This window comes from Dipodomys merriami, unplaced genomic scaffold (assembly GCF_024711535.1).
Source record: "Dipodomys merriami isolate MVZ:Mamm:240054 unplaced genomic scaffold, mDipMer1.0.p SCAF_5, whole genome shotgun sequence".
In the NCBI taxonomy this organism is placed as follows: Eukaryota; Metazoa; Chordata; class Mammalia; order Rodentia; family Heteromyidae; genus Dipodomys; species Dipodomys merriami.
In genome coordinates, this window is record NW_027206068.1 from 10,369,558 (window position 1) to 10,383,964 (window position 14,407).

Here is a 14,407-nt window from a genome sequence, read left to right on the forward strand (position 1 = left end):
CCGGGTTCGCCTCGGAGCGGTGGGCCCCGACCCCCGCCGGGCCGCGGGGACTGATTGGTTGACCAGAAGTCGCTCGGGGAGTGTCCGGAAGGGATAAGTTAGTCCCCTCGGGCTGGTGAGGTACTCAGAAAGGGAAAGGATTTTTAAGGCGGGAGACAAACGGGGGTAGGCTTGTCGACGGCGTAGCTGCCGGGAGCCGCGTGGGTCCCGGGGCCGGACCTCGGGCTGCCGACTAAGCTCCACCCTACAGCGTTTTTTTTTTCAAACTGCGCGACCGTTTCTCACCTGCCCTAAAGGCGGGGGCCGGACCCTATTCCTAAAGGAGTTAGGCGCAGGACTCGAGCTTCCCGCAATTCACTAGCCCCCGTTTGCGCAACTGACGCAGGGTCCTCTTGCGAACTGGGAACGGGGAGGAGCACGTAGTTGGCGTACGGAAGGCGCAATACGTTCCCGCCAGTGGCGGCGGTTAGGGCGTTTACGTAACGTCCTGACGTAAGACGCGTTGGTCGGGGGGGAAGGTTCTAGAAAAGCGGCGGCAGCGGCTCTAGCGGCAGTAGCAGCAGCGCCGGGTCCCGTGCGGAGGTTCTCTCGGCGGTGTTTCTCGAACAGCTGCAGTTCTCACTACAGCGCCAGGACGAGTCCGGTTCGTGTTCGTCCGCGGAGATCTCTCTCATCTCGCTCGGCTGCGGGAAATCGGGCTGAAGCGACTGAGTCCGCGATGGAGGTAACGGGTTTGAAATCAATGAGTTATTGAAAAGGGCATGGCGAGGCCTTCGGTGCCGCAGCGGAAGCCGGCGGGGCGCCTCCGCGCGACCGCGGCGGGGAGCCGGCCGCCCTGGGGCCGGTCGGCCCTGAGATCGTTTCGAGCGGGGTGGCGAGCGAAGGCCTAGCTGTGCAAGCGCCTTCCCCGCCCTGAGCCTCCCGGCGCCATTTCCCTTTCCCGGGGTGGGGGATGGGGGGTTGATCGGCGGCCGCCGCCGGCCCCGCAGTTTAATGTAGATGGGGCGGAACAGCGGGACATCGCACCCCCCTTTTTCGAGCACGCTTTTTGGGGCGGGGGCTGGGGGCGGGCGTCTCGGCGTCGGAGCGTTGCGGCGGGCCCCGGGTCCGCGGGAGCGAGGCTGCGGAGCCTCCCCTCCCCCCTCCCGGGAACCGGATTTGGCGGCCGCCATTTTCCCGTCTGTCTCTCCGCGCAGCTTTTTCCCCTCTAACTCTCGGAATTCTCCTAGTTTTGAGTCTTTCGTGGCAGCATCGAAGCGGATGACTATTTTTCTTTCTTCTCGGGCTCTTTTGGTACCGTTTCGAGGTGGATTTGGAGTGTTTTGCGAGCTCGGATCTTTAGAGTCCTGCGCACCTCGTTAAAGGCGCTCTGCCTTCCCCTCGATGAAATGGCGCCATTGCGTCGAGAAGCCACCCAGAAGAGGGAGGGAGGGGGGGGAGGGTTCCACCGCGCCGGCTGGCTCCAGCGGAGAAGGTATCGCTGCCGAAGGCCCGCGGCCGGCGTTGGCGCGAGCCACGTTGCTAGGAAAGAAACCATTTTGTTTCCCTGCCCCTGGTTCTTGTGATTAGCGGTTTTATCGGGGTCTGCCGCAGTTAAGTTAGCAGAGTTGCAGGAAGTTCAGACGGGGGGAAAGGGGGAGCCCTCAGTAGTAGGACGCCCAGGGAGGCGGGCGCTCATTTTTTCGCGCGGGGGGGGGTTATTCACAATATGCTGCAATTGTGGATCTTGCTTTAAAAATTTTTTTTTACCAGGAAGCTTAACACAGTATAAGGCACGAGGAAGGCGAAATAAAAAAGGGCCCTGTCTTGCCTGTACTTTAAAACATGGCACGATACCTTACTACGTGTATTGCTATATAAGAAACTATTGGGTTTGGGCCTGCTACGTGTTTGAATTTTTGTTACTCTTGTGTTTGCAATCGTGGCTGACTATTACATTGATAAGTATAAGGTTTGAAGGGGGGGGGGGGTCTACCTGATTATTTTTCTGTGACCCTAAGCACACTTAAAAAATAACGATTGATTGTAATCGATAGTGGACATCGGTAAGTTTGGAAAAAAAAAGAGGTAAGTAATGAGTTTTTGCTATTTGTTAATGATTTGTAAGAATTGTCTATATTTCTAATTGAGTAGCTACAAACTCCAAATAGGAGTGCTAACAAATTACCATCTGAAAAACTCGAGCTAGTTTGATAGTTTCAGTAGTATGTAAAAAATAAATATTAGACTGCCCGTTACTTGAAACGTATCTTAAATTTTTAACAGTTGAGAACACGTTGAGGGATAATCTTTGGAGCTAGATTGAACAGCAAATGGCTTTACAAGCAAGTGGTTTCTGTAGTCTTAAATATTACACTTTTAGTTTTATCATGCAATCATGGCTGATAGTTGGGCCTTGAATATTATTGAAAGTTCTAGTCAAATTGAAAACAATGTTTTAGCCTCACTACCTGAAAGCCATATTTATTAGCCACTCACTGCCCCAAATAAAGAGTTGGTTGGTTGCAGCATATTTGCTTGCTGATAGGCAAAAACTAGGACTTAAGAATTTTTTCTTTGTTTTTATCTGGGTAAAATTTGTGACTACCATGCTGTACAGTTGAGTAGCTTTGTATGATGAGAAACTTCAAAAGTGAGATAACACTAGTATGTTGCTGTACATTTTGACCCCTGTAGATTCATCTGAATGGGATTTGAGTTTCAGACATTTATGCTTCAGATGCTGTTATGCTAATAAATCTGGGTTATATGAAAATGGTTTTCTTAAGTTATTTTTATATATATTTTAAATGCTGAATTTCTTAACAGTTTCTTTGGGGGAAACGTTAGTTTTTTTTTTTTTGTTTTGTTTTTTAGATAACTTTGAGTCACCTAATTTAAGTGAAACCACCAGAGGGGGCAGTAACAAGGAAGTAAATTGTCATTTCAGATAGTGAATCTTGAAATAGAACATTGGATTCTAAGCATAAGGAAACAAAACGTTTTATATTTTAAAATGCATAGTTCAAGTAACAATTCTGCGCTTAGGATATAGATTTGAATGAAATTTCTAGTAGATCATTAAATATAGCCCTTCAGTGACCATGGAATAGATTTATTTTTATTTCTCCTCCAAAGGTAGTTTAAGATACCAAGTAAATTTAGATCAAATAGTAGTGACTTTGAAACTTGTATAGTTCAGCTGACGCGGTTTTTTTTTTCTGTAACACAGCTATGCAGTTTTAACATATGGTTTAAATTTGATGTAAGTTTTTTTTTTCCCCCCCAGAAAACTTTAGAAACTGTTCCTTTGGAGAGGAAAAAGGTACTCTGCCAGCAGGTCACCTCATATTTAAGAATTTAATTTCCTGTATACAGAGAGGAAATGTAAATAAAAATTGAAATGGTGTTTTCCTTTACAGAGAGAAAAGGAACAGTTCCGTAAGCTGTTTATTGGTGGCTTAAGCTTTGAAACCACAGAAGAAAGTTTGAGAAACTACTATGAGCAATGGGGAAAACTCACAGACTGTGTGGTATGTTGACTGATGACAGATTTTAGGCATTGAACTTGTGTTTACATTTTTAAGTAAATCAGCCAAAAATATCAGTGCCCATTAAAATTAGTTTTTATGTTGTTAGTGTACACAAGTCCTACAAGATCTCTTTTGTCTTTAAAGGTTATGAGGGATCCTGCAAGCAAAAGATCAAGAGGATTTGGTTTTGTGACTTTCTCCTCCATGGCTGAGGTTGATGCTGCCATGGCTGCCAGGCCTCATTCAATTGATGGGAGAGTGGTTGAGCCAAAACGTGCTGTAGCAAGAGAGGTAAGCAAAACATGAGTTCTTTGTGGTAAACAATTTTTAAATTAGATACTAGCTGAAGAGTTCTTGAAGTGTGTTTCTAGTCTTATGTTTTTGCTTATTAAGATAAAGTTGGTTTACTGGGTTAGTTGTTGAAGGGTAGGTGGAAGCAAGAGATAGATGGGAAGAAAATTTCAATATGCCTGTAGCTACATTACGGGGTAACATTTCTGCACTATATTACTGCAGGAGTCTGGAAAACCAGGGGCTCATGTGACTGTGAAGAAGCTGTTTGTTGGTGGAATCAAAGAAGATACTGAGGAACATCACCTTCGGGATTACTTTGAAGAATATGGAAAAATTGATACCATTGAGATAATTACTGATAGGCAGTCTGGAAAGAAAAGAGGCTTTGGCTTTGTTACTTTTGATGACCATGATCCTGTGGATAAAATTGTATGTAAGTGTCTGCAGGGACTAAGTGTATGGCTCTACATAAAATTTGGGTATGTTAACATCTACGATATGAGAGAATTTCAAGTGGCTTCTTACTTAGGGGAATCTCATCTTTTCATTCCAGTACAAAAGTACCACACTATCAATGGTCATAATGCAGAAGTAAGAAAGGCATTGTCTAGACAAGAAATGCAGGAGGTCCAAAGTTCTAGGAGTGGAAGAGGAGGTAATATAATTTTTCTTTTATTCTTTTTTTTTTTTTTCTTCCTCTTCTTTCTAGTTGCTAACCAGACATTGTATTTCAGGGAACTTTGGTTTTGGGGATTCTCGTGGTGGAGGTGGAAATTTTGGACCTGGACCAGGAAGTAACTTTAGAGGTGGATCTGGTAAGTTGAATTTTTTTTTTCTTTTTGGCCAGTGCTTGCTTCATCTCAGGGCCTTGGCACTGTCCCTGAGCATTAGTGTTTTATAGTGTTCTGCACTTCAGCCACAGCTCCATTTCCAGTTTTTTGGACTTTGTATCCTGAACTGACTTCAAACCAAGATGTTCAGATCTTGGTTAGTTAGGATTACAGATGTGAGCCACTGAGAGCTATCAGGTTCAAAGTTCTGTTTGATGGATGAAATGTGTTCAACTAAAACGTGAATGGTTTGATTAGAATATCCAGAATAAAAATTTTAATAATTTAGAATCTTTTTCTTAGTGAGTTTTCCTGACTGGCTGGTTAGGAGAGTCAAGTGATAATTTACTTAATTGCAATCAAGGATAATCATTTAAGGGTTTTTGTGTTACCAGTTTTCAAAGTAGTCATATTGCAACAGCCTTATAAATAAATGAGCTCCAAATAGTGAAATTACCCACAACCATTGCTTGTAGGCAATGGGTAGATCACAGAAGAAAGGAAACAAAACTATAGCTTAAAAAGTAGCAGGAAGTATCCTGAGAAGGAACTGTGTCTTCATAGTAGATATGACCAAAAAATGGCTGAATTTTTCCTTTATGTCCTGGTGTATGTATTTATCTGAATCAATGAGGTATGAAAGAAATGTCCTGGGTGGACCAGTGCATTGTCATTCCTTTGTGTAACAATATTTATAGGTTGCCATGTGTATAATTTAGTAATGTATATTTTTAAGGTCACTGATTATTACTTTGAAGTAATAGAGATCAGGGGGGAAATTTCAGTATTGAAAATGATGAACCAGGGGGCTAGGAAGGTGGCTCAGTAGAGTGCTTGCTTGGCTTACATGAGGCCCTGGGTTTGATTATCAGCACCACATAAGCAGAAAAAGCTGGAATGGTGCTTTGGCTCAAGTGGTAGAGTGCCAGCCTTGAGCTGAAGAGCTAGGGACAGTGCCCAGGCCCAGAGTTCAGGGCCATGACTGAAAAAAAATTGAACAGGGTATGCTTATCACACTTTTGTTCCTTACAGATGGATATGGAAGTGGACGCGGATTTGGGGATGGCTATAATGGGTATGGAGGAGGACCTGGAGGTCAGTTACTTTTGAATTTTAGTTTATATACTTAAGATTTAGTCATATTTTTCATTGTTCAATGGATTTATACAACACTAGATTTTGCATATGAGGCTTTAAAAAATTCCAGTGGGTCAACTCTTTGACATTTATGATTTCATTTTAAGTAGTTTAAGCTTTACTATGGAGGTTTTAAATGAGATGCCATAATGGGTTTTCCTTTACTTAAAAAGGTTACAAGTACACAAGTATGCTTCTGGCTACAGATGTTATGAGCTGTCATTAGCATGTCAGATGTTAGGTTTTAATCATATTGGAGTAACAACTGAAAAATTATACTTTTAGATTGAGACTTCCTAATAAAGGATTATTTGAAAATATGAGCTAATAGACCTGATTTTTGCCACTCATCACTACTAGATATAACCTTGATTTGAAAGGTTTTTTTGGTGCTTTTTGTTTTTGGGTCAGTTGTGGGACTTGAACTTTGGGCTTATCAGCTTAGTATTCTACCACTTTGACAAAGTGGTGGTTTGGAGAATCTCCTGGACTTTGCTGCTCAGGCTGGCTTCTGAACTGTGATCCTCAGATGTCAGCCTCCTGAGTAGCTAGGATTACAGGCATGAGCCACCAATACCCAGCTCAAATTTTAAGTTCTAGTTGGGACTTATCCTAAAGGAAAACATTACGAACCACAGTAGTTCCTTCTCTACTTGAGGGAATGGATGAGAGACGTTGTTAGAGATAGACAGTAATTTCATAGACCATGAATGAGAAACTTGAGTCTTTAAGTATCAGAAGTTAGATATAGATGACCCTTTTGCACAATAGCCCATAGTATAATACCTATGTTTAAACCCCACATGTATTTCAAGAATCATTTGAAGTACCCTTAATGATTAAGGGGATTAGCGGGCATTTCAGATATTTCTAGTCTGAAAGATTTTAACTAGTCTACTATAAACTGTTCTAAGATGTCATAGAGCACATATTTCCCTCTTAAAAATACTTGTTTTGGAAATGGGCATAATACGATGATTCAAACAGCATTAAAATAATAATTACTTAAAAGAGGCTTATTTTATAATAGGTGGCAATTTTGGAGGTAGCCCTGGTTATGGAGGAGGAAGAGGAGGATATGGTGGTGGAGGACCTGGATATGGCAACCAGGGTGGGGGCTACGGAGGTGGTTATGACAACTATGGAGGAGGTAATAAATTCACCTGCAACCTTTATATGGGAGTGTGGATTGGAATTAATGACTTGCTATAGTTTGTTTCAATGTTGTGACTAGATGGCCTTAAAAACTATAGTTACAGATAGGTGTTATACATTCTAGTTGGTTTTTGTGGGAGCTTTGTGCACATACTTTTAATATTTGGTTTAATCTGAGAGCCACTGTGCTGATTTCCCAATTTCACAGGAAATTATGGAAGTGGAAATTACAATGATTTTGGAAATTATAACCAGCAACCTTCTAACTATGGTCCAATGAAGAGTGGAAACTTTGGTGGTAGCAGGAACATGGGGGGACCATATGGTGGAGGTAATTAAAGCATTGAAAATTCTAGATTTTTGTTAAATGATTAGATTAGCCTTTTATTACTTGATTTTTTTTTAATCTGGAAATTCTTTGGTACACAGTGTTAAAAAGAAATTCCAGAGAAGTGCTTTCAGCCCATAGCTAAGGTTTTTATTTTTTTTTTTAGTGTTCTTTGGTGCCAGTCCTAGGAACTGAATTCAGAGCCTGAGTGCTGTCCATTGTTAGGTTGATTCCCCACCCCCCCTTCAAGGCTAGCACTCAGGGTCATACCTCCATTCCCAGCTTTTTAGTGGTTAATTAGACTTCACTGGCTTAGAACTGTGATACTCAAGTTCTCAGCCTTCTGAGTAGCTAGGATTAGCAGGGATAAGCAAGCAAGCATCTTACCCCCAAATGGGTGATGACTGAAGGCTTTTTGACCAAAGGCATGAGGAATGAAATCAGCTATACTAATAGCTGATTACAGTTAAGTAAATTACTTTGTGCTTTCAATTCTAGGAAATTATGGTCCAGGAGGCAGTGGTGGAAGTGGTGGTTATGGAGGGAGGAGCCGATACTGAGCTTCTTCCTATTTTCCATGGGTAAGTAGTTTTTGAGTTTTACAATTATTATTATCTTGGGAATCCTAGCTGCAGGAGTAAAAAGCTTTTTAGGATCATGTTATCTTTCCTTAAAATCTGGTTAGATGGATAATTTCATAACCTATTTTTTTTTACTCTTTACTTCTGTTGAAACAGGCTTCACTGTATAAATAGGAGAGGATGAGAGCCCAGAGGTAACAGAACAGCTTCAGGTTATCGAAATAACAATGTTAAGGAAACTCTTATCTCAGTCATGCATAAATATGCAGTGATATGGCAGAAGACACCAGAGCAGATGCAGAGAGCCATTTTGTGAATGGATTGGATTATTTAATAACCTTACTGTGGAGGAAGGATTGTAAAAAAAAAAAACAAATGCCTTTGAGACAGTTTCTTAGCTTTTTAATTGTTGTTTCTTTCTAGTGGTCTTTGTAAGAGTGTAGAAGCATTCCTTCTTTGATAATGTTAAATTTGTAAGTTTCAGGTGACATGTGAAACCTTTTTTAAGATTTTTCTCAAAAGTTTTGAAAAGCTATTAGCCAGGATCATGGTGTAATAAGACATAACGTTTTTCCTTTAAAAATTTAAGTGCGTGTGTAGAGTTAAGAAGCTGTTGTACATTTATGATTTAATAAAATAATTCTAAAGGAAATTTGTGTAATTATAGACTTTTTATTTTAAATAAGTTAAGGAGTGGGTAGTATAATTAAGGTCCATTGCAAAGCTGGTGTTATATTTGTGTAAGATAAATGCTGGTCAGATGTAAGTGTGTTGTCTGCAATTCATCAGGATTAAATTATCTAGATAACTTAAGGGATATCTCTGCAAGGAGAAACACCTTTTTAGATCTTTTAGATGCTGCTTCTTCAATGCAAGGAAAGGAAATAACCCCAGCGAGGTACTCTTCAGGGACACAGGTCTAGTACAAGAGAACTTGACGGCTACTAAATTCAGCCAGTCTTAAAAAACTGTGCTGTTTCTACAAAGCTTTTACTACAGTAGTTTATAAGGATGCCAACGAAAGCTGAGGGTGTAGAGCAAAATAGTTCTAAGCTTCAGTTAAACTCCTTTAGGTAAGATCTTATTTACTTTTTCTTTCTTAATTTTCCTCCCTAAAAGATAAAACTAATAACTCTTCAATGGTCTTTCATCAGTATAGTGGTTCTTACGTAGTTTAACATAGCTATAAATTGAGTTTAACAATGTATAAACTCAAGATATTTAATTTTATAAACCCTGTTTTCCAATCTGTCATATACTTAAATTATTTTGGTTGTTTTTCCCTTTTTTTCCTTCTTTTCCCCTCCCCTCCCCTCTCCATGAAGATTCGGGTGCTTAACATATCATTTTTTTCCCTGCTGGAATTTTAGCATTGATATGAACCATGGACAAGTATATTCTGCTGCCACAAAGACTGTAAAGTGCTTCATTTCAACAGCTGAGGCAAGCCAAGTGATCATTAATAAAGCTTTTCTTGGTTCCTTCAGTGGTGTTGGTAGTAAAATGGTAGGTAAAAGTTAGGCTGAAAGTTCAATAAATGAGATTTCCCATCATTAACAACCTTGTGCATTCATTCACATTTCTTGGATCAAGCATTTTCAGTGAACCAGGGTTTTTATTAAAGACATTTGTACTATTTATGGTTTTAGTTTTACATGCTTATCAGGATTGAGGCTGAAAGAAGGTAGGGTAAAATTTGTCAAATGTTTGCAGATGAATCTTAACATATCTGGTACTAAATAAATAATTGGGTTGAAAAGTAATTTTCCCCCAGTGTACTACTTCTAAACAGCTGTAGGTTGTATGCTGAAATTCATTTCTGAAAAACTATCCTGAGCTTGAATTCCTGGCTTTATTGCCTTTTTCAGGAATGTGAGATTCAGGGCTTATTCTACTATATGCGCCAGTGAGTCTTCTTTGATCCTAAGACCACCACTGAAGTTATTTAGGTTCTTTGGACAAACATGATAAACTTCTTCAGATACTTTTTTTTTCCTTTGGCAGGAAGGTGTCTTGCTGCAGGTAACTAATGAAGAAGTGGTCAACCACAGAGTCTTCAAGAAATAAGAAATTCTGTACCATCTGAAAGTAGTTCTTGTTGGTGCCTTCATTTAAGAAGCACTTTTAAGAAAAGGGAAATGTTTTCCTGATAAAAACAAAAACTTGATTTAGTACAGGTTCTTGATAAAATACAAAATGAGTGTTGTTTGTAAAGCATAGCATCAAATAAGTTAGAGAGATAAATGTATCATGTTTTAAACTAGGTTTTGTGAGTAGACAGATTAAAGTTCTATTTTAAATATAAATTTTATAAAATAAATACTTTTGTATCCAAATAACTTCGTGTAATGTTTACACACAGTGTGAATCTTGTTCTATCAACATTCAGTTGTCTACAAGATCGCCATCTAAATTTTAAAACCTCACTAAACTGCATATCAGATTTTCCTGGCATATTAACAAGTGAAAGAAGCATTGTGGACATTATTGGCTGTCCCTAATAAAATGCTATGTTTATCACAGCATACACATTAAGCGTTTGAATAACTGCTAAAACTTCCTTTGCTTTAACTGGTGGCATTTTGAAACAATTTTAATCAGCTAGGGTGGTCTGATAGCTAGCTTGTGCAAAAGCACTGAGCATCTGGTATACTAGCTTTTTGGATGTCAGTTTTATTTCTATGTGTAAATGGAACACATCAGTCTTGATGAACTGTCAGTGCTCATGTTTTAGGGTCAAGCTTGGTGGGTCAAATGTAATAAGAACTTTGGACTAGGACCTGAATTTAAGCAGAATGAGAATTGTTGGTCATTGTGACTTAATTTTACTGGTCATAAGTGAATCTCATCAATAAACAACTTGGCTTACATTTCCAGTTGAAGGGTTCACACAAAAGTTGAATTAAATGGGTATAATGAATGACCAGTGATCTCAGCTCAACTTACAAGATGCCAAAATCAAGGGGAAAACTACAACTAGGTTGGGGAACAAATGGGACAATTCAAGACTGTTTCATTATTGGGGATGAAACAGATGGCAAAGCTCTACCCACTAGCTTTATATAAAGACTAGAAGTCTACCATCTTCCAATGAGTCTTGGTTCATTTTGCCAGGCTAGTCACATGGCAAGTTTAAATCCTGAATACCAATTGGGTCAGAAATGTTAACAGGACTTAAAGAAAATCCAGAAAGGTCTTTTCAAGAGGGGAGAACAGGCGCTTTCTTTCATAGTCACCAGTCAACTAACAACTAAGTGCCACAGAAAACTGGCATCACACTGTTTGGGGCCACAAATTGTGAAAAGTGGGATTTAACACATCTTAACAAATTCCGGTGGTTTTGCATTCCAAAGGTCAGTGCTTATGGCATATTTAAGCACACCCAGATATTCAGAAGGCTTTCATTGTGTATGTATACTGGTTGTGGATAGAGTGATCTGAAGTAGAAATATTCTGTGTGGTTGACTTTCTCCAGTAGGATTATGACTTGGGAAAAATTCAACATAGTCCACATTACCAGATAACGAGTGTGATTATTACAGGTTTTAACTGCAGATCTTGAGGTTTGTTTCTAGCCTATGCCATAAGTGAACTACAAGATACTGGGAAGGAAGGGCTTGAACTACAGCCTATATACTGCTTGCACAAAGCAGTTTGTCAATAGGTTGAACCAGGGGTAGTTAAGTACCTGGAAGCATTTACTGGCAAATGTCTTCAGGTCTAAGAATATACATTGAAAAGTGTACCCAGTCTGTAAAAACATTTCTGTGTACTCATTATAGTACTATGGTTATGGTATGTATAAAAGTGGTTCCTACGGTAGAAATATGACACGTCTAACAATGAGATTTTTACTACAGTAACATGTGTTACTTTGGTTTGGCCACCTCGGTCAGATTACAGTTATCTAAAGACAATTGGTCTGTTAATGGTTCAGTGATATACTTGACTGATTTTCAAATCTACCTGCTTAAGTGCCTTCTGGATGGATGACTTAAGTTATTTTAGTTTCCTTAGGGCTTTGTGTTTTGATTGCTGATGTTTGATGAGATCAAAATATTTTAGGCTGGTTTTACTACTGCCAGGGACACTGGGTTAACTATAAACAAAAGCTTTGTTTAGCCTGTGTAGGTTGCTCCAGCAGATTCTACTTTATAGGAGGGGAAGAATGGCCTAACTGCCTTTACCTATAACTAGGTCTCTGCTTTCAGGCACTCTTGGGCTGAAGGTAAGGCTATGGTGAAATGACTCTCCCCACTCCCCCCCAAAAGCACTTGATAGTTTAAAGCTTTGTATTTAGCACATAGTAACTTCGTCATGAGTCTGATCAATATGCATAAATTCACCAGTTTGCAAAATGTAAACTAGATACAAGCTAATTGCCTTTGAATTTCTGTATGGAAGGCAGATTTAAACAAATACAAAATTTATTTTCACCCAAGTTTTTTTTACAAGTTAAATATAAAAGTTACCATGAAAAGCACTGTACTTTAGTGTGAAATGAAAACATAAGCAGAAATGTATCATAAGCTGTTCTCCAGTGTTTGGTTTCTGGCCAGTTGCTGGCCAGTTGCTGCCAAAGTAGAAGTCCAAGAGGTAAGTTACCCTGTATGGATATTTTATTTGTATAATGATAAGGTTTTATGAAAAACATCTGTATCACCTGTGTAACCTTTAACTCAATAATTCAAGTAACAGCATACATATGAGTAAAATTTCCAAGTTAAGATCTTAGTCCTATACAAAACCAGTGGTTTGTGATCCAAGTAATCAAGTTTCTGGACATTTATCTACACAAGTGGAATCCACCTTTAACGTCTCTCACTCTTTCTCTTTCCCTTTTGGGCTTCCTTTTTGTGACCTGACATCAGTTCTTTGGGTACAATCAAAATGGCTCCATCATGGCTGCATTGAAGTGTGTACTGATTTGGATTGACTGGCCTACCTTGGTCATCTCTTAACATACTAAAAACATCATGGTAAAGGTCATGCAGTTTCTTTTTCATTATGTCAATAGCTTTGTTGCATTGAGCTCGCTCTCTCTTAAGGGTTTCTTTCTTTGCCTGTAAGTTACTTACATCATCTTCTAGATTCACAATTATGTCCAGTTTGCGTTTACGGCAGTTTTGAGCAGCAACCTTATTTTTTCCTCTTCGTCTGATATCACGGATGAGTGAAACCTGTAAGTCGGTGAGGTAGTGCCTGCTTAACATGCTGTTGAAAGAGTCAACTGGCATTCGGACAATTTCATCTACAGAAAAAGGAATATGCAGCGCTTTAGCACGTCTTTCATCACGGCTTAGATTTCTGTCTGTGTCTTCGAGGTGTCTACTCTTTTTCGGTGACTTTCCACACCATGAAAAAGATTCAGAAGAGGGTTCTGGTACACTTGGCTGTAAGTGGTAAGTATGGTTGTGAAGTATATGTTGGAACTCAAGATTGTCATGAAAGCCAGAGTCATTCCTATGATCTACATGACAAAGTTTAATGGATTCTGGGTAGCAGCCCCCTACTGCCCCTTCTAAATCCTGAGATTCAAGGTCACTACTGTAACCAATAGCACCTTCATCATATGTAGAGTGAGAAGAATTAGACTTGGTGGTAATATATGTGCTATTGTGACTTGAATTTAGTGAAAGGCCAGAATCAGAATCTGGTTCTTCAAAAAGCTGAGAGATTTCCAGTGGATCAAAACTTGTGGCCAATGACATTAAGTTGATCTCATCTAATATGTTTGCATCAAGGTCATACAAGAGGTCTTGGCTTGTTACATTCCTCATTTGATTGTCAACAAGTGGAAGAAATCCTGTCAAATCACTTCCAGGAAGGGCTTGCTCAGGATTGGTATGAGAATTTAACTGAAGAAATGGTTCTGGTACCTGTGAAGTCCTTGCTACTGGATTTCTTCTAAATGTGTTGTTGGAACACACCAACATGGCTTCATGAAGATTCACATCATGACTTATAGCCTGGCTAAGATTTACATTACAATCATAGGCTGAAGAATTCATGCCATCACTGATATTGCCTGGTAAAGGTGGGATATCTTCAAATGAGATTTCCTGAAAAAGAACGTGGGAAGAAAAAGATATAAATACAACTTCAAAAGCAGTTACATCTGATAGTTTCTCTGCTTCACTAATAGGGTTGTGGTATTGGCTAAAATACAAAACTGATGCAATCCTATATCCTATAGTTGGGGGAAAATAACAGGGAAATTTAAGAAAATTTAGGCTAGGAAAGTGATTTCTGGCTGGGAATGTGGCTTAGTGTAGAGTGCTTGCCTAGCATGCATGCATGAAGCCCTAGGTTCAATTCCTCAGTACCACACAAGCAGAAAAAGCTGGAAATAGTGCTGTGGCTCTCAGTGGTAGTGTTAACCTTCAGCAAAAGAAGCTCAAGGACAGTGCCTAGGCCCTGAGTTCAAGCCCCACAATTGAAGGTGGGGGGGAGCCTTGGGCTGATGCCAGTGGCTTCAGGGAGGCTGAGATCAGAGAATCAAAGCTTAAAAGACCCTTGGTAGTAAAGTTCTGGAGATTCCCATAACTAAAACTCCCCAACAAAACACTG

At 39.9% G+C, this 14,407-nt stretch overlaps 2 protein-coding genes across 8 annotated transcripts in view; one reads left to right on the forward strand and one right to left on the reverse strand.

Annotated features, from left to right (window-relative positions):
- The first annotated feature begins 509 nt into the window (after positions 1 to 509).
- Positions 510 to 10,366, forward strand: Hnrnpa2b1 (heterogeneous nuclear ribonucleoprotein A2/B1). 6 transcript variants are annotated; one of them, XR_011366871.1, is made up of 13 exons: positions 510 to 724; positions 3,269 to 3,304; positions 3,402 to 3,512; positions 3,657 to 3,803; positions 4,029 to 4,239; positions 4,360 to 4,461; positions 4,541 to 4,621; positions 5,669 to 5,731; positions 6,804 to 6,923; positions 7,137 to 7,259; positions 7,755 to 7,837; positions 9,208 to 9,343; positions 9,842 to 10,366. XR_011366871.1 is itself a non-coding variant. In XM_069996058.1 (12 exons), the coding sequence occupies exons 1-11, from the start codon at positions 719 to 721 to the stop codon at positions 7,814 to 7,816; spliced, it is 1,062 nt and encodes a 353-aa protein (XP_069852159.1). In that variant the 5' UTR covers positions 510 to 718; the 3' UTR covers positions 7,817 to 7,837; positions 9,842 to 10,366. The 6 variants fall into 6 exon arrangements, 4 of the variants coding, with proteins under 4 accessions (XP_069852159.1, XP_069852162.1, XP_069852160.1 ...); XR_011366872.1 differs by having other exon boundaries at positions 9,208 to 9,280; XM_069996058.1 differs by lacking the exon at positions 9,208 to 9,343.
- A 66-nt stretch (positions 10,367 to 10,432) lies between these two features.
- Positions 10,433 to 14,407, reverse strand: part of Nfe2l3 (NFE2 like bZIP transcription factor 3) — a 38,981-nt gene continuing 35,006 nt past the window's right edge. For both annotated transcript variants that reach the window (XM_069996057.1, XM_069996056.1), the window contains one exon: positions 10,433 to 13,899. In XM_069996057.1, coding sequence (XP_069852158.1) covers positions 12,649 to 13,899 — 1,251 coding nt within the window. In that variant the 3' untranslated portion in view covers positions 10,433 to 12,648. The remainder of the gene's footprint in view (positions 13,900 to 14,407) is intronic.